Genomic DNA, 18,006 nt, shown 5'->3' on the forward strand with positions numbered 1-18,006 from the left:
CGAATGGGTCCGCGCTGGAAATGCCGCTGAGCAGTGACGCAGGTGAGCCGGGCAGGTGGAAGACAGAGAGGCTTCCGTCCGGGCTCTGAGCCCCCAGCCCCCCTGCCCGGACAGGGTTAGTCGTGGCCCCCTGGCACCCTGTCCTCACTGATCCGTGGGCGAGTGTGGGGCCTGCCTGTCCACTGGGAGCCCTCGAGGTCCTGCCCACACTGACCTCCGACACAGAGCCCGCAGGGGGCGCTGGACAGTGCCTGTGTCCCCACCCGCTGCCCCTGCCATTTCCAAGTGCTTCCAGGTGGATAGCTCACGGGGGCGATGGGAGGGGGTCCTGTGGGCACTACAGAGCCCGGGGCACAAGGGAACCACGGGGCCCAGAGCCCAGAGTCTCTAGGCCTCTGCTGAGCAAAAAGAGATTGGAGTGGACGCTCCGTGGGGTCCATCTCACGTCTGACCTTCTGACCGCAGCACAGCCTGTTCTGTCTGGGAACTAAGGCCACTCCTCACCGGGCGGAAGGACCAGTCCCCAGGGCCCAGGGCAGTGGCGAGGAACAGGTCCCACATGCCGCTGCTGCATCAGGAGGCAGATCAGCTCTGAGAAGGGTCAGAAAGTGGACTTTCTAAGAGGGACAATCCCTGGGTGTGGCCCCCTGGCCGAGCGGCTCGGAGGTGGAGGGTTTACTCAAGAACCTCCCCTCCCGTTCCCCCCGTCACTGTAGACAGAAGGCACCAGGAGCCCAGAGAGAGCAGGCCCGTACCCAGGCTCCCCGGGTGGCAGGGTCTCCTGGGCCCTCGAATATCGCAAAACCGCAGGCTGGCGTCGAGGGTGAGAGCCCCTCCCTCAGGCCACCAGGACACTGGGCCAGAGGCACGAAGGCAGCCTGACAGGGTCGCTGGGTGACTTCCACAAACGGCAATAACTTTCCTTGTTTTTCCAAGTGAAATCTCTGTGGAGCAGGGAAAATGCAGGGAGAGCTCTTTGTGGCACAGAGATTAACGAATACGGTGTGTTTCAACCATTTCTTAAAGGTTTTTAGGAGGGGCACCTGGGTGGTTCAGTCGGCTAAGCGTCCGACCTCAGCTCAGGTCATGATCTCACGGTTCGTGGGTTCGAGCCCCGCGTCGGGCTCTGTGCTGACAGCTCAGAGCCTGGAACCTGCTTCAGATTCTGTGTCTCCCCCTCTCTCTGTCTGGTCCTTACCCGCTTGTGTCCTCTCCCTCTTTCAGAAATGAATAAACATTAAAACAAATGAAAATAAAAGGTTTTTAGGAACTCTGCTTATCTGACATTTAAAATAGACAACACAGTAAATTGCAAAAAGGTAAAGAGAGCACACGCGGGAGGAGACTCAGCGTTCGGGACTTCGAGGAAAGCCCCGGCAGAGCGCGGGGCGCAGACCTGCACGCGGCACCCCAGCCCCGGGCCCCCCATCTCTACCCGGAGGTGCAGCTTGCGCCCCCTCTAGGTCCGAAATGCCCGCAGGCCACAGCCGCTGTCTACAACACGCCTTGGCTGAGTTTCGCAGCTGAGGAGCTGGGCTGCTAGGTCCAGCCCGCCCGTGCGCCCCGCCCCCCGTCTCAGGAATAATGGAAGAAAAGAAAGTGCTGGAATCAATCCCCCCAGGGGGAATCGTGGCTGCACACCGGATTCCCTGCGCTCTTCCCTGGCATGAATGGCGGGATTGTGCGGCTGGCTGGGAAAGCAGGCTCGTGTTTCCTTTCTTCCTCACTCTGGGGACCCCGCCGGGCCGGTGCGGGCGGAGGGAGGTGGCGCAGGGGTGAGGTTCCCTGGAGGGAGGCGGCGCAGGGGTGAGGTTCCCTGCCTGTGTGCGCGGGAAGCCTGTGCTTCCTGGGGGGGGGGGGGGGGGTGCTGCCTGGGTGGCTCTGGCTGCCCCACTCAGCTCGCCCGGGTGGGACGTGGTCCCCCCTCACCTGGAGACGCAGCCTGGAGGCCATGCCTGCGGTGGCCGCCATCAGCACGCCGTCCTCCTTCCTGGTCCGGAACATGAGCCCCAGGTACCAGGGCACGGAGATGGTGATGTCCAGGTCGCTCCAGGACACGACGCTCTCCCCGCTGAAGCGCTGGGGGTGAGGCATGACTGCGGACACAGAAACGCGGGGCCCCAGGTATCAGACGAGCCTCTGAGAACCGTTGCCGGCTGCAGGGGGGGCAGGACGGGCTCCCGGGAGAGGGGAGGGAAAAATTTCTGGGCCTTTTTCGCTGCAATACAAAGGCCAGTCTCAGGGGCACCTGGGTGGCTGGGTCAGCTAAACGCCCACCTCCGGCTCAGGTGGTGCTCTCACGGTTCGTGGGTTCGAGCCCCGCGTCGGGCTCTCAGCTGTCAGCGCTCTCCTCTCTCCCTCTCTCCCTGCCCCTCCCCTGCTCACACTCTATCTCAAAAATAAACAAACCAACCAAACGAAAACTAAGGCCAGTCTCGGGCGTCCATCTCTAGGTCTCCGAGCACAGGAGCCAGCGGCTTACAGAAGCCCACCCGGTAGGGCATGCGCCACTTTCCCGGGGAGTGAGGCTGGGGCTTGGGGGTTCCCAGCCCTGGTCAGGGCATGATGGGGGGGCTCTCGGGCTGGATGTCGTGGCTCAGAATCCTTGGGCTCCGCAGATGGGGTGCTGGGGGGTGCGGTGATCCCAACCTCCCTGCCCCACGTGACACCTACTGGGTGGGGAGCCGACGGGGCAGGGGCAGGGGCGGGGCTGTGCAGGGAGCCCACAGGGCGGGGCTATGTGGGGAGACGAAGGGGTGGGGGCGGGGCTGTGTGGGGAGCTGACTGGGCGGGGGCGGGGCTGTGTGGGGAGCCCACGGGGCAGGGCTGTGTGGGGAGCCTATGGGGTGGGGCGGGGCTGTGGGGGGAGCCGATGGGGTGGGGCGGGGGCGGGGCTGTGGGGAGGGTGGTCTCAGGGTGGGTCGGTGTGAGCCTGCGATGAATACCGCACACGTGTTCCGGAAGAAACACCCCGACCCTGTAGCCTAACCAGCCCTCATCTGTGTCTGGGGGGGGGCTCCGACGCCCAGGCATGCGGGCCACTGTTTCTCTCTTCCTGGTTGTGGGCACAGAGGTGGGAAGGCCGCTGGCCAGCCGAGGGCTCCAGATGTTTGGGGGGGACCACGGACGTGGATCAACACCCCATCCAGTGTGTTACCCTTGCACAAACGGGGTGCCGGCCAGCCGCCCCGTGTCCTCCAGACCCCGGCTGTCACACAGAGGAACGTCCCCCAGGTGGGGCGCACCCGCCAACAGCACAGGGCACGCCAGCTGGCGGCTGCCTCTGGGGGACCACAGCCTCACGAGCCCCGGCCCGTCTGTTTCCTGCTCTTACAAATCCAACGCTGGCATCTGTTCACTCTGGCACAGCCACGGCCGGCCGGGCCCCACGGCCTCCATAACAGGAACTCTAGGTGTGGGCGTGTGTCCCACCGGCGGCCGGGCCCCCCCACCCCCCCGCTCCCCCGTCCCCACCCTCTCTCCCCGCCGGGCCCAGGCCTGGGGACACACACGCCATCGGAGGCTGCGGCCCTGGCCGTGCCAGCCCGCGTGAGCCCCGTCACCCGACAGCGATGCGTCCGAGGCCCCGAGGTCGGGCGGGCACGGATGCCGGGCCCTTACCTTGCTCACAGTTCTTCCCGCCGAACCGCAGCGGGCACTCACACACATACGTGTTCCACCTGCTCACGCACGTGCCCCCGTTCTGACACCAGGTCCGATCACAGAAGTTCCTCTGAGCGTCACAGCCTGAGGACACAGGGCACGCGGTACGGTCTCAGAGCGGGAGACGTGAAGGGATCGTGCCTCGGGGGGACCGGTCACTGCCCCCGACGCCAACCCCGCGGTGCGAAAGCAGCCTGGTGAGGAGCAGCCCCAAGGGGAGGCGGACAGGCCGGGACCCTGTGGTGGCAGTCCGATGGTCAGACCCGGAATGGTACAGGAAGCCCTGCCCGTGTCCAGGGACGTCGGGTCACCTGGTGACATGCTCAAGACCGGGGGACCGAGTGCCCTGCCCAGCCCGGCGGTGTCACAGGCACCCCAAACGCCCAGGCCCCAAGAGCAGGACATCTGCGAGCCCGGGCCCCCCTCCTACCGGCCCACCGCTAGCTGCACACAGGTGTGGTCAGCTCTAGGAAGAAGTCACTGCCCAGGACGTGGAGGAGGCCACCAACGCCCGGCCGTGCACCCCGGCGGTCGTTCGCACCTGCCCTGGTGCCGTTGTTGGCAATGAAGCTGGCCATGTCCACGTTCTTCCCGTCCACGGACAGGTTCCGCATGCAGCCCACAAACTGCCGGTTGTGCACGGGGAAGTCTTCGGGCAGGTTGGGGACGCCTCCCAGGAGCAGAGGGCCGGTCAGATCCAGGGACCTGAGGGGGCAAAGGTGAGAGGCAGCGTCGGGGGCCCTGAAGCTGCCGTAACATCCCGGTGGCCGCCAGACACACCCATCAACTTGAACGTCCGTAACTGAACGGGGAACAGGGGAGGCGGGCAGCCCACAGGTCAGACCACACACGGCAGGTCCCGGTTCTGGGGCCACCACTGGCTTTCACGTCTCTCTGTGCCTCAGACTCCTCAAACCTGCATCAGAGCCGGGCAAACGGGAGTCCCACCCACTGCCTGGGCCAGTCGAAGCCAAACACGCAGCCCAGCAGGCACGAGTCAATGCCAAATCGTGGCACTACCCCTCCCCCCAGGCTCTGATGACCTTAAAGAGGTCACAGCACACGAGAGCCCTGGTTCCACGTGAGCAGCGGGGTGGCCTTGGGCAAGGGGTCTAACGTCTCCAGGCGACAGCTTTCTTCTCGGTACAATGGGCACAGCTGGGTGGGGTCGGGGGAAACAGGCATATTTCATTCCCCATGCCCAGCACGGATCGGGTCCTCCAACTGTGGACGCCGAAAGCTTCTTGAATACTCCACCACGACGCAATTAGGAAGGAGCAAAGCTCAGGCTGGTGGGGCCGGCATCACAAAACTGGCCTTAGGGCTGTCTGGGCTTCCGAGTTAGGATGATCCACAGAAAACCTCCGGGACGTACCAGAGGGAGGTTTACTGACCCAACACCGGACCACAGGGACCCGTGCGTGCCTGGTGGATCGAGGCCAGGGATCCCACAGTCTCTGGGGTCATCAAGCCAGCCGTCACAAGCCAGGCCGTTCGGGGTTGGTCTGGCCATTACTTTCGGCAGAACTGATGAGAGGACTTATTCTAGAAGGTTCTAACGTGTCAGAGGGAAGGTGCCCCAAACAAGGGGAGGGAATCTGACTCCAGCCTGGACGGGGGCTGCCAGGCCGCTGGGGCCCCCGGTGCCCTGCCTCAGGGTCCCGCCCTGGACGACCCTGCTGGGAGCAGCCGTCACAGGGGGTGACTGCCTGGGCCTCCCCCGCCAAGCCCCGGGGATGCTCACTTCTTGGAGCCGCTCTGTGTGCCCTGGGCAGCGCAGCTGTAGTTCCCGACGAGGCCGCCAAAGCGCACAGCCACGGCCGTGTCACAGTCGTCCACGGTCACCACGGCCACCTTCTCTCCAGATGGCCCGTGGGGCAGGCCCAGGCGGCCAATGTTGGGCTGTGAGAACAGAAAGCACAGAAGGCATGAGTGTGTCCCCTTCAAGCGCCCGCGGTGGGCTCACCAGCGCCAGCACATGCCTCCCGTCTGCAGGGGATGAGGACGTGGCCAGGCCACGTGTGGACGGCCTTGTTTTAAATTAGTTCCCCCAAAGCGGCTGTACTGGGGACCCCTGAAATTCACGTCCTTCCCAGAGCTTCTGAATGTGCTCTTATTTGGAAATGAACGGTCTGCAGGTGTAATTAGCTAAACAGGGTCACACCACAGCAGGGGGGACCCTGATCCGATGTGACCGGTGACCTTATAAGGCAGGCCCAGAGACAGACACACGGGGAGACGCCATGTGGCAACGGAGGCAGAGACAGAGTGCTGTGTCTGCAGGCCAAGGAGCACAGGGGCTCCCCGGCACCACCGGGATCTGGGACCCTCCCCTGGTGCCCGCTGACAGAGCTGGGCCCTACGGACACGGTGGCCGCGGCCTTCTGGCCTCCATTACTGTGTTTCCCTAAGCCACCTAGTTTGTGGTATTTTGCTACAGGAGCCAGAGCCAGAGCCAGAGCCCTGGGACGCCTCGGCCACACGCCTCCCGAGCGGGCTCCTGCTCACCCCTCCATGTTCCTGGAGCGTGGCCCAGGGGCCTCTCCTCGTCCCGGAGTGACCCTCCCATGCCCTTTACTGGCCCCGAAGTCAACCACCCTTCACGCCCCGAGGCCAAGCCCCACTTGCCTCCTAAGCCTCCCCCCTCGGCCGTCCCTGCGGGCCTCACACACAGTCTCCCCACCCAGGGCTGGTTACAAGAATTCCTCTGGGATCGGTGACCTGGGGGGTAACCGGCTCACTTCTGGAAGAAGCAGGTTCCCTTCTCAAGGAAGCTGTGGTTAGTGCCCAGTGACAGTAACACCCAGCCGGCCCCGCCCCTGTCCCCGGGCGTCCCCCACCGGTCTCCTGGCCTATCCCTCAAGGACACTGAGCACGTCCACCCAGACAGCCCTCGGACATCCTTCCAGCGCCAGGCCGGGAGCCTGACAACGTGACTGTGCGGTCTCAAAGTTCCAGAAATACAGCAGGTGGCCAGAGGGCTGGTACGGGCTGGGCCAGGCAACCTTCCCCGTCTGTCCAACCCGCAGACAGATGGGTGGCTGGTGGTCCGCGTAGCGCCATCAGGCCTCCCAGTCGGCACACGGCTCCCTCCTCCCCACAGACACACGCCTTCTCCAGCCCCCAGCAATCCTTCCCATCACCCCCAAAACCAACAGGCCCAGTGTCCCCACTTGAGAGTTCTGGGATCCGCTTGTGTTTAGAAGACGATACAAACTTGTATTTCTTTACAACAGTATTGGAAACGAGGAGCTGTAAACATAATAGAGGGTTAACTAAATCACCTCCGTACCTCTTAATAGGAAAATAACAACGACACAGTGGATGCCAAGAGAAATCTTCAGGTTTTCAGAGGAATAAAGAAGCATTCATTCGATGGGGGACACTGGACCATAAGGCAGGACAAAGAAGCTGCTGGTAACAGGAGTTCAGCCAGGTGGCCACACCGTGTGATGCCAGGGGGTGCCCTGTTCACCCTGGTGGTGCCCCCCCCCAACCCCGTCCCAAGTTGGGCAGTGCACAGCCTGCACCACTGTACATGGTGATGCCGGGGAAGCCTACCACTCCCTCTTGGCCAACCATCTGAGTGCACAAGGCCTGTCACTGAACCTCAGTTTCCCTGTCTTTAAGAAATACAAATCTTAGAATACCTGTCCTCACTATGTTACAGCGACATCAAGAATGACATTAAATGAGACACACGAGTCTCCTGGAAAGCCTTCTTCGGTAAATCCAATGCCACCCGGTATCCTAGTTCCTGGATAAGCTTCTTCAGTTTCTTTTACACCAGTTGATGATCATGAGACCTGATAAGCTCCATCCTTAAAGATTTCGCTTTTGGTTATTCAAGTCAGAGGAGTATAAAAAATAATCTGCTTGCTTGCTCTGTTACAGCAGCCCGCTTTGGAAAACAGGCACAAGTGCCTATTATAGGACGCTTAAGTGTTAGCTGCCATCCCTGGGGAAGAACCGTCCCCAGGCTGTGTGGCCCTGAGTTATCTTTAACGTATAATCTGCATTTTGGGGGGATGGGCGGGAGACTTCTCTGGAGACGAAAATGGCATTTACGCTTGCAAAGCTCTAATGAGGCAGAGCTCCTGTTTGCAAAACCGCAAACCAGCTCAGAGCTCCAGGGTCCACGCAGGATGGGCGGGAAAACGAGGCAAAGACTCCCCCCTGCACCTCCTGCAAAAATCAACCTTGGTATTTAGAGCAGCCCACCCTTACGACGGGCTTCAGGGGCGCCTGGTGGGGCTCAGTCGGTTGAGCGTCTGACTCTTGATCTCAGCTCGGATCATGATCTCACGGTTTATAGGATCAAGCCCCACGTTGGGGTCTGTGCTGAGCGTGGAGTCTGCTTGGGATCGTGTGTCTCCCTCTCTCTCTGCCCCTCCCTTCTTGTTCTCTCTCTCTCTCTCTCTCTCTCTCAAAATAAATAAATCAGCTTAAAAAAAAAGAGAGATTTCAAAACCTGGTGTTACTTCATCAAAGTAGCAAGTGCGACTTTTAGGAGAACAGACAGTCTCCAATAAACATCGTCCAACACCTGCTTCTCGATTCCTGCTCCCGGACCCAGGGGCCGTCAGGTCAGAAGCGATGGCCCTTTCGGCCACAGAACCACACATTCTCAGATTAAGAACTGAAAGGGCCAGCAGGGGAGACACAGTGAAGTGCCCGCGAGAACCCCACCATCCCGCCCCTCCCGAGGCTGCCCCAGAACATGCAGCACGAGGGACAGCGACCTAACACGCCCGCCAGTCTGCTTAAAGCACGTGACGACAGCCACCGCACGGTCAGCCCCGGCGGGAGAACACCAAGAGAGCACGGGGAGCGGCCATCGCACAGGAAATCCGCACGGCAGGGGACTTGAGACACACGACTTACACACAGAGGTTAAAGGACCTGGCAACGCCCGCTGCTGGGGACAGACCCGAGACACTGAAAACAGAGACCCCGACAAAAACCCGCTCACTGGTGTTCATGGTAGTGCTGCTCACGAGAGCACCAAGGCACAAACGACCCAAACGTCCGGCAGCAGAAGGACGGATAATCACAACGTGGCCTCTCCATTCCACGGAAGTTCGATTCAGCCTTAAACGAACAAAGAATTGACACCAGCCACCGACCGGATGAACCTCCGGGACATGATGCCGAGGGAAAGCAGCCACCAAGGCCCCCTGTTGTAGGATTCCGTTTCCAAGAGATGCCCAGCAGGGGCAAGTCCATAGACAGGAAGCAGGCACGGGGGGTCGGGGGCTGGGGGGAAGTGGGAGAGACCGCTGGTGGGTACAGAGTTTCCTTTCAGGGGGCTGAAGGTATTTCCCATCTTGACAGAGACAGCGGGCTGCACAACGTTGCGAATGCACCGAGTGCCACGAAGTTGTTCACTTTATTATTACTTTATTTTACTTTTTAAAGTGTATTTCATTTTGAGAGAGAGAGAGACAGAAAATGAGTGGGGAGAGGGGCAGAGAGAGACGGGGACAGAGGGTCTGAAGCAGGCTCCGTGCTGAGAGCAGAGAGCCCAACGTGGGGCTCGAACCCACAAACCGTGAGATGGTGACCTGAGCCAAAGTCGGACGTTCAACCGACTGAGTCACCCAGGCGCCCCCCGAGTTGTTCACTTTAAAACGGTTCATTTTGGGGGGGCGCCTGGGTGGCCCATTCGGTTGAGTGTCGGGCTTCGGCTCAGGTCACGATCTCACGGTTTGTGAGTTCGAGCCCCGCGTCGGGCTCTGTGCTGACAGCTCGGAGCCTGGAGCCTGCTTCGGATTCTGTGTCTCCCTCTCTCTCTCAAAACTAAACTTCAAAAAAATAAAACGGTTCATTTTATGTGATGTGAGTTTCATCTCAACAAGAAAAAAGGCCAGTTTTCTGGACGGGCCTCCACCCTCCTCGACCCCCGTGGCCACTCTCTACCTGGACGACCTCTGGGAAGCGCCATCCCCATTTCTGTGTCTAAAGCGGGGATGACAGCACATGGCCTTCCTGCGGAGACGGTCACCGGCAGGGAAACGCAGTGACAGAGGGAAAGCGCTCGGTCGGGGTGGGCCGAGCGCACGTCACCGCACAGGCAGCCGTGACGGGGCAGGACGGAGAAGCGGAAGAAAGACAGCAGCAGGTGTATCTGATCTGGGCTCAGGTCATCTGTTCTCGCCCGGGGAAGACAACGCGTGTCCCCTCCCGCGCGGCTGGCACGTCGACGGAATCCCCGGTGGGAAGGAACTCGGAGGGCCGTGGAAGCACCAGGCTTACTTCTGTGCGTCCACCTGTCGCGTTTGAAAAAGACAAAGCAGTCTGAGCCGCTCGTTCGGGGCGCTGACGTGGGGATCTGGCACAGGCAGAGGAGAGCGCACCGAGACTCTGTGCGCGCAGAAGGGCGCACAGGGACAAGAGAAACAAGACAAAACGAACGGCCCCGGATACTCCTAAGAATTGTTAAAAGTGTGCCACCCGTTTGCACAGAAGTAAAACACCCGGGAAATAGAGACACCTCGTGCCACTGATTCTCACAGCCAAGGGGGCTGGACACAGGCCGGGCGAAGGCTGGCGTCCCCCCATCTCTTTCTCGGGCTCGGCTTGCCCGGCGGGGCGGCCAGCCAGGCCCGGAGGACCCCACGCCTGTAGGAGCCAGGCCTGGACGCTCAGGGTCCGAGCAGAGCAGGCAAACTGGAGACACACACCGGCCAGCAGGGCCTGCGGATGGGGACGGCTGTAGCGCTCCGTGTGCACAGGCGGCCACGGGGCAGGTGGAATCGGGGCCCGCGAGCACAGACCCCATCGTACCCGCCCCTGCCGCCAACTGAGAAAAACCAATAGGGCTGCCGTGTGCTTTGGGCGGGACCTGAAACCAAAAGGCTCTGCACCTCCGTGTGGATCCAGGTTCCCGATTCTCATAAGTCAATCCGAAGTCACCACTTAGGGTCCTGTCCCTCTTCCTTTCCCTTCAATTTATTTTCTGCGCTGGGTGCAGACCCTCCCCCATGCTTCCTTCCAGATGCTCTAGAGCCGCCGGTGGAGATTTGCCTGCGTGTACAAAAGCGTCTGGTCCTTACAAAGCGCTCACGTTTCTACAGCCTTTTAACCCGCTGCAAACAATTCCTCATCGGGGAGGCGAGTGGGGTTCGGTTTCAAACGTGGGCTGCAGGGGAAGGCGGCGCGGGGGGCTCCTCGAAACCAGATACCCGGAGCGGCCAGGCTTGGGAACGGAGTGGATTCCCGCTCTGTGTCAGAAACGACCAACCGAAATTTGCACCAGAGAATTCACACGCGGCTGGGCTGTGGGAACGTCGCGAGAAGTCAAAACGCAGCCTCGGACGCGTACCCCGCCGTCGCTTCTCAAACACAGCGAGGTTCAGACCGGACGGGAGGGCTTGCCGAACACAGCCCCACCGGCCCAGGCTTCCAGGATCCACACCAAATTCCTAAGGAGCCTCCCCACGGGGCTTTGCATGAACTCCGCTCAACCACCAGACTGCGAGCCTCAGCTCCGCCCGTAACACGCGGGTGTGAACTGGGTCTTGCCCCCCAGGCGGGCCAGGACCGCCTCCCAGGACACCTGCTCTCTGGTCAGGCCTGCACACGGGAGCTGTGGACCCCAGGACAGTGCTGCTGACCAGCCTACGGGGATTCACGTGCAACAGTGCACAGGAAAGGGGCAGTGGGGGAACGTGGGAAGGACAGGCTAAGGGACCCGGCGGCTTCACCCCGACGTTCCAGCCGCTTGCCGTCACCTCGCGTGCCCACTCGTACTGAATCCCACGACAGGGCGCGGCCACGTCAGGCACAGTGAGCGGACTCACCTGCGCCCCGGATCTGCCACGGAAACGTGCGAGGAACCCAAGAGCGACACTGACTAGACCAGCTTCCCCAAGGTGGCAGAACCGGCCAGGCGTCTTGGGACCTCAGCACACGTCTCGGCGTCTCCATGAGGACAAAATGGCTTGTTTGCCGACAACCGGGCTGCCTCCCCTCGTGGGGCCGGTGTGAGCGGCCCAGGGCCTGGAGGCAGCCCCGAAGCCACGGCTCACTCCCCTGTTCCACCTCATCTGCCCTGGCAATCGGGGGGGCTGGGGCCTGTTCAGCAGCTTTAAGAAGTCGACTAAATTGCCAGCCGAAACTCCGAGTTCTCCCAAAATTAAGTTGTAAAATATACACTTCTTGAGTTGAATATTAAGGACAAAAAGACAGGGGGGCCTGGGTGGCTCAGTCGGTTGAGCATCCGACTTCGGCTCAGGTCACCATCTCACGGTTTGTGGGTTCGAGCCCCGCGTCGGGCTCTGTGCCGACATCTCGGAGCCTGAAGCCTGCTTCCGATTCTGTGTCTCCCTCTCTCTGCCCCTCCCCCGCTCATGCTCTCTCTCAAAAATAAACATTAAAAAATTAAAAATATATATCTATATATTAAGGACAAAAAAGGCCAGACATTTTGGGCTTTTTTCCCGTAAAGATGCCGGAAACCTATTCCTGGGGACACAGCATCCCCCCACCAGGGTACGGGCAGCAAATGGCTGCCTGCACGCCTGATGGGACATCAGGCAGGTCACTTCCTGGCCGCCAAGTTCCTGCCCACAGTGAGGCTGAGGAGGGGGCAGGTGCTCCTGACTCCCTCACCTGCTAGTGACCTGGTGTGGATTACGTACCAGTCCGAGCCGGGCAGCTCCTCCCGGAGAGCCGCAAAGCTCCCAGCTACCCGCTCTAGGGTCACTGGGGAACAAAACGGAGAAGTGCATCTGAACCCCTCTGCAGAGGGTATCTGGAGCTGGCCTGGCTGCCCCAACGTGAGGCCCAGCTGGGAGGGCCTGGGGCCGGCGGGGGACACGGGACAGCAGCGTCCACAGCCCCCGACGAGTTCACATCCTGACCCCGCTGGGGAAAGTCACCTGGCCGCCTTGCCCGCCAGGCCCCTCTGTGAAACAGGGGTGAAAACAGCACCTCCCTCATGGGACGAAACGCACAATGAACGCGAAGGCCATGGCACCACCCTGGGCGCAAAGGGGGCGCTACGCAGAGTTCGCGGCTGCCGCGCTGCTGGGCGAGGATGGGAGGAAAAGCCAGAAAACCGCGCAGATGGCTGTTCTCCCTGTGTTTTTGCTTCTGTATATTTTCCTGTGGTTTTAAAAAAACAGCAAACTTCTTTTCACGCCTTTGAAGAAGAAAGGAGCAGTCAACAGCTTGCACGTGAACGCATCTCCAGGGAAAGCCTCGGATTCTTCTCCAGGGCTTGAACGCGGAGCGGCCAGAGCTCCGGGGTCCTTCCTTTGTTCGCTCTCCGAGAACGTGCTGGACTGTGCCAGCAGATTCCTCTTGTTTGGGGAGCGTTAAGAAGAAAAGATTTTCAACAAACGTCAGAATCCGCTGCTCGCTTTGGAGTTTCATTAAAAAAAAAACCATCACACCAGCGTCTTCTGTTTCTCGGGCAGGTGGTCAACTCCAGTTGACGCACGATTGTGGCCCCAGGTAGAAAAGGAACCTGTGCGTTTCTGACGGACGCACAACACGCGGGGGAACGTGGGAGCCAAAGGCTGGAAGGCGGCCTGCGTGCCCGGCACTCTATACAAATCGGCATCTCCTGAGGGCCCCTGATCTCCGTGGGGATGACTTTTGTTCTGGAAAAGATCCACGGGGCACGGTGCCAGCCGCTCACCAGCCCGACCCTTCACCAGACAAAAGCTCTTGGGGGTCCATGAGGGGGCCGGGAGCCTCCGCTGCGGTCCCTGCTGGCAGGGGGCAGGTCCCCCCGCTGCTCGGCCAGCAGGCCCCCCCGGGTTTTCTGGGAGCCAGGGAGTTTGTGCAGATCTGCTCAGAGGCTGGTCTTTTCTCCGATGACAAATAAGAGGGCTTAAAATTGGGGTCCCTGGAGTTTAAACAGCACTTTCTTAAAAAGCTGGGGTAACGTTCCTTCTCTTGGGGGCTTTGCTCGACACAAACTGGGGGGACCTTCAGGCACTAGATAAGAAGCTCATGCCACTCCGCAGGTGGGATCCACACACCCGGGCCTGCTGGGACCACACGCAGAAGGGGACCTGGGCCCATGCGCAGGCTCTGCGCTCAACCCACTCCTCCCAGGAGAGAAAGGACGACAGCTCTCGGCAATGACCAGGTCACTTAGAATGCACGGATTTACAGGCCACAGGTCACCTTTCCAAAAAGCCACCTCAGACAGAGAAGAAGGGCTTATGGGAAATGTGCACACACACACACACACACATACACACACACACACGCACTCCTACAAAGCCCTGTCTGCTCCTGCTGGGACCCTGACAGGCCCCTCTCGGTTCCCAGAGTCCAGACAGCAGCACAGAGACCCCACAGGCCCCTGGCTTCTCCCAAGGCCCCCAGGGTCGGGGAATCTGTGCTAGCCCTTGGATCCAAATTGCAGAAGGCAGAACCCACGAGTGGGTGAGAGCCCCTGGACCCCAGCCCTGACCCTCCTGGCCGCACTCTGAGCCTCAGTTTCCTCCTCCTTCAAGGGTGGACGTGTGGACCCCAGTCGGTAAATGTCCTCGTCGGGGGGTGGGGGCAGAGGTTAAAAAAAAAAAAAAAAAAAAAAGGGAAGGAAGCCCGGGAGGGGGGAGGGGCGCCCGGGAAAGCTGGGACGGATGGAGGGCTGAGGCAGGCAGCAGGTGCAGGACAGTGACCGCCACACGACCAGGAGCCCGGGCGGAGGCGGGCTCCCCACACAGCCCGTGGACACAAAAGCCCCAGGGTGGGGCTGTGCGTGTCCCGGGGAATCGGTGTGTTTCCACAGCAGGTGGCTGTCTGCCATCTGCCGAGGCCGTGTTTTGGAGAAGAAGCAGGTGACTTCCAGCCGCTGGGCCGCCTGCAGGCCGGGCCCCTCACCTCACCTGGACCCTCCCAGAGGCCACTCAGGGCACTGTTCTCTCCACCCACTGGCGTCCCTGGGAGGCACGACCCCTCCAGGCCCAGATGAAGGACAACGTGGTTACAGACACTGCCCTCTGATTTGATAGGCAAATGGAATGCACCTGTTATGCGAGCATGGCTGTTCGAGATTTATCGACTACCCACAGGGGCTGACACAGCGGAGGCCATTCCGGTCCCCGAGAAACTGGCTGTATCCGTGGAAACGCAGCCGGGGAGGAAACAAAAGCAGCCAAACTCCCGACTGGAGGCTCAGGATGAACGGGGTGACCCTGCCCAGAGTAAACCTTAACCACACGTCACTGTGCAGCTCTGTCCGTGGGAGGAGCAAAGCCAGTGTGATGCCACCCCCCCCCCCCGTGCGGGGGTGGCGACAACAGAGCCCCACCTGGCCTCTCTCGTCTCCCACCTTGATGTCCTCAGCAGAAGTTTTCCTAAACTTGTAAAACTTTGGCTTCTTTGTCTCGTACGTTCTCTAAATCAAACGATTTTTTTAAACAGAAAGTTAAAAGGAAGAAAACAAAATTGGTTCGTAGTCCCATCACCCATCATTCCTGCTATACTCTTAAGAACACGTAAAACACGGGGGTGCCTGGGTGGCTCAGTTAAGCGTCGGACTTTGGCTCAGGGCGTGATTTCACGGTTTGTGGGTTCGAGCCCCACGTCGGGCTCTGTGCCGACGGCTCGGAGCCTGGAGCTGCTTCGGATTCTGTGTCTCCCTCTCTCTCTGCCCCTCCCCTGCTCCTGCTCTGTCTCTGTCTCTCAACAATAAATAAACGTAAAAAAAAATTTAGAACGTGTAAAACACACAAAAAAATCACAGAAAGGTACAAAATGAACACGAAACATATTGTTTTCATCATGTTTCTCCCCAAAGTTGTCCAGCATGTGGTAGGCTGTTTACAAAAGAGCCACAGCCAATGCTTCTGTCACAGAATCACAAGGAATAATAAACATCTGATGTTTTAAGACACCATGCTTGGGCGCCTGGGTGGCGCAGTCGGTTAAGCGCCCGACTTCAGCCAGGTCACGATCTCGCGGTCCGTGAGTTCGAGCCCCGCGTCAGGCTCTGGGCTGATGGCTCGGAGCCTGGAGCCTGTTTCCGATTCTGTGTCTCCCTCTCTCTCTGCCCCTCCCCCGTTTATGCTCTGTCTCTCTCTGTCCCAAAAATAAATTAAAAAAAAAAAAAAAAAAAAACGTTGAAAAAAAAAAAAGACACCATGCTTTACAGTGATTTGTGAGCTAGCAGAAGTTTTCTGATACATGCTGTTGATGGGTTTGGGGTTTTTTTGTTTTTTTTTTTAGGGGGATACCCTTCAGAAAAAAAATATGCATATGCCAGCACATATTTATATTTTTTTCAAAGTACTTTTAAAGTTTATTATTTTTTTAAAATGTGTTTAAATGTTTATTCATTTTTGAGAGAGAGACAGAGACAGAGACAGAGTACGAGCTGGGGAGGGGCAGAAAGAGAGGGAGACACAGAATCCGAAGCAGGTTCCAGGCTCTGAGCTGTCAGCACTGAGCCCAACACAGGGCTGGAACCCATGAACCGTGAGATCCTGCCCGGAGCCAAAGTCGGACGCTTAACTGACTGAGCCACTCAGGTGCCCCTAAAGGTTTTTTAAAGTAATCTCTACACCCAACGTGGGACTTGAACTCACAACCCCAAGATTAAGAGACGCAGGCTCCACCAACTGGGCCAGCCAGGTGCCCCATATCTTTCAAGGTTCTTTTAGTCGAGCGTTTTATTTTGAGATAATCATAGGCATGCACATAACTGAGAAAAATAACGAGAGAGATCTGATGTGCCCTTTACCCGGTTTCCACCAACGGTAAACATCTTGCAAAACAGTAGAAGACTATCACAGAAGGATGGAGAATGTTCCATCACCACTAGGACCCCGCCTGTGGTCCTTCCACAGACACACCTGCGTCCCTCCTGCCCCCACCTCGGCCCCGGAAAACTACGACTCTCTTCTCCAATTCAGTCCTTTTCGTTCTTTCCAGAACATTTTGTAAATGGGATCATGCAGTACCTAAGCTTGTGAGGCTGGCTTTTGTCACTCATCATGTGTCTTTGCTGCAAGAACCGTGAGTCACAGCCCACATTCCACGCAAGGGACGCACCACAGTCCGTTTAACTGTTCACCCACAGAGTCCAGTCCGGGACTGCTGTGAACATGCCATGTACAGGCTTCCATGGGGACATGAGCTGCACGGGGTCACGAGATACACCAGCCTCTGGTGTCCTGTGCTGTCTTCATCTGGTTTTCGTATCAGGGTACTACTACTAATGTCCCAGTGACCTGGGAAGCGTCCCCTCCTCTTCTATTTTTCTGGAAGGGATGTACAGAATTGGTGTCATTCTTTAAACATTTGGTAGAACTAACCAGTGAAACCATCTGGGCCTGGAGGGTTCATTTTGGGGAGTGTTTAAATGACAAATTCCAAGGGCGCCTGGGTGGCTTTGTCAGTTGGGCATCTGACTTCGGCTCAGGTCATGATCTCGTGGTTCATGAGTTCAAGCCCCGCGTCAGGCTCTGTGCTGACAGCTCAGAGCCTGAAACCTGCTTCGGATCCTGTGTCTCCCTTTCTTTCTGTGCCCTTCCCCCACTCTTGCTCTCGCTCTCTCTCTCAAAAATGAATAAAACGTTAAAAAAAATTTCCTTTAATAAATGACAAATTCCATTTCTTGAACAGCAAGGTGGTCCAATTCTTTATTTCATACCGGGTGGGTTGTGGTGGCTTGCGTTTTTGAGAAATTGGACTGTTTTGTCTGGGTCCTAAATGCACACACAGAGGATTGCGTGTGGAATTCTTCCACTAACCACCAGTGTCTGCAGGGTCTGTACTGATATCCTGTTTTATTCCTCACACTGGGAACTGTGTTGTCTCCCTTCTCTCGTCAATCTGGCTAGAAGGTGATCAGTGTTATTGATGTTTCCAAAGCTCTTTGTTTCATTGATTTTCTGTATTTTTTTATTTTCAACTCCTCTGATTTCTGCTCTTCATTATTTGCTTCCATCTGCTTGCCTGCTTTGAGTTTCTTTTGCCAACTCACACGTGTGGAGAGCTTGACGGAATTAGAACACAGCTGACATTCAGCACAGTGTCACCTGACACAGGTGTGAGCATCAAGGGTGCTCAGACCAGCAGGTGAACTATGAGGACATAAGGGGGGGTGGGGTGGAAAATAATAAAGCAAACGTGGAAAAATGTCAATAACTGGGGAATCTGGTCAAAGGGAATGAGTTCTTATTTAAACTTTGCAATTCTTCCAAAAGTTTGCAATTTGAGATTAAAAAGTGTGTGGTCTACAACCAGGTCTTCAGTGTGTTTGTTACTGGAGATTCTTGAGGTGGAAGCTTAGATTATTGATTTGAGACTTTCTTTCTGATAGTATTTTTTTCAGTGCTATGAATTTTCCTCATGGTACTGCTTTAGCTGCATCCT

At 58.2% G+C, this 18,006-nt stretch overlaps 1 protein-coding gene across 1 annotated transcript in view; it reads right to left on the minus strand.

The window, feature by feature from the left end:
* The window catches only part of CELSR1 (cadherin EGF LAG seven-pass G-type receptor 1), a 138,348-nt gene that overhangs the window by 36,923 nt on the left and 83,419 nt on the right, over positions 1 to 18,006 (minus strand). The window contains exons 6-9 of the mRNA XM_042948138.1: positions 5,408 to 5,565; positions 4,205 to 4,368; positions 3,622 to 3,747; positions 1,930 to 2,096 (exon numbers count right to left, since the gene is read on the minus strand). Coding sequence (XP_042804072.1) covers positions 1,930 to 2,096; positions 3,622 to 3,747; positions 4,205 to 4,368; positions 5,408 to 5,565 — 615 coding nt within the window. The remainder of the gene's footprint in view (positions 1 to 1,929; positions 2,097 to 3,621; positions 3,748 to 4,204; positions 4,369 to 5,407; positions 5,566 to 18,006) is intronic.

Source organism: Panthera leo, chromosome B4 (assembly GCF_018350215.1).
Source record: "Panthera leo isolate Ple1 chromosome B4, P.leo_Ple1_pat1.1, whole genome shotgun sequence".
Taxonomy (NCBI): domain Eukaryota; kingdom Metazoa; phylum Chordata; class Mammalia; order Carnivora; family Felidae; genus Panthera; species Panthera leo.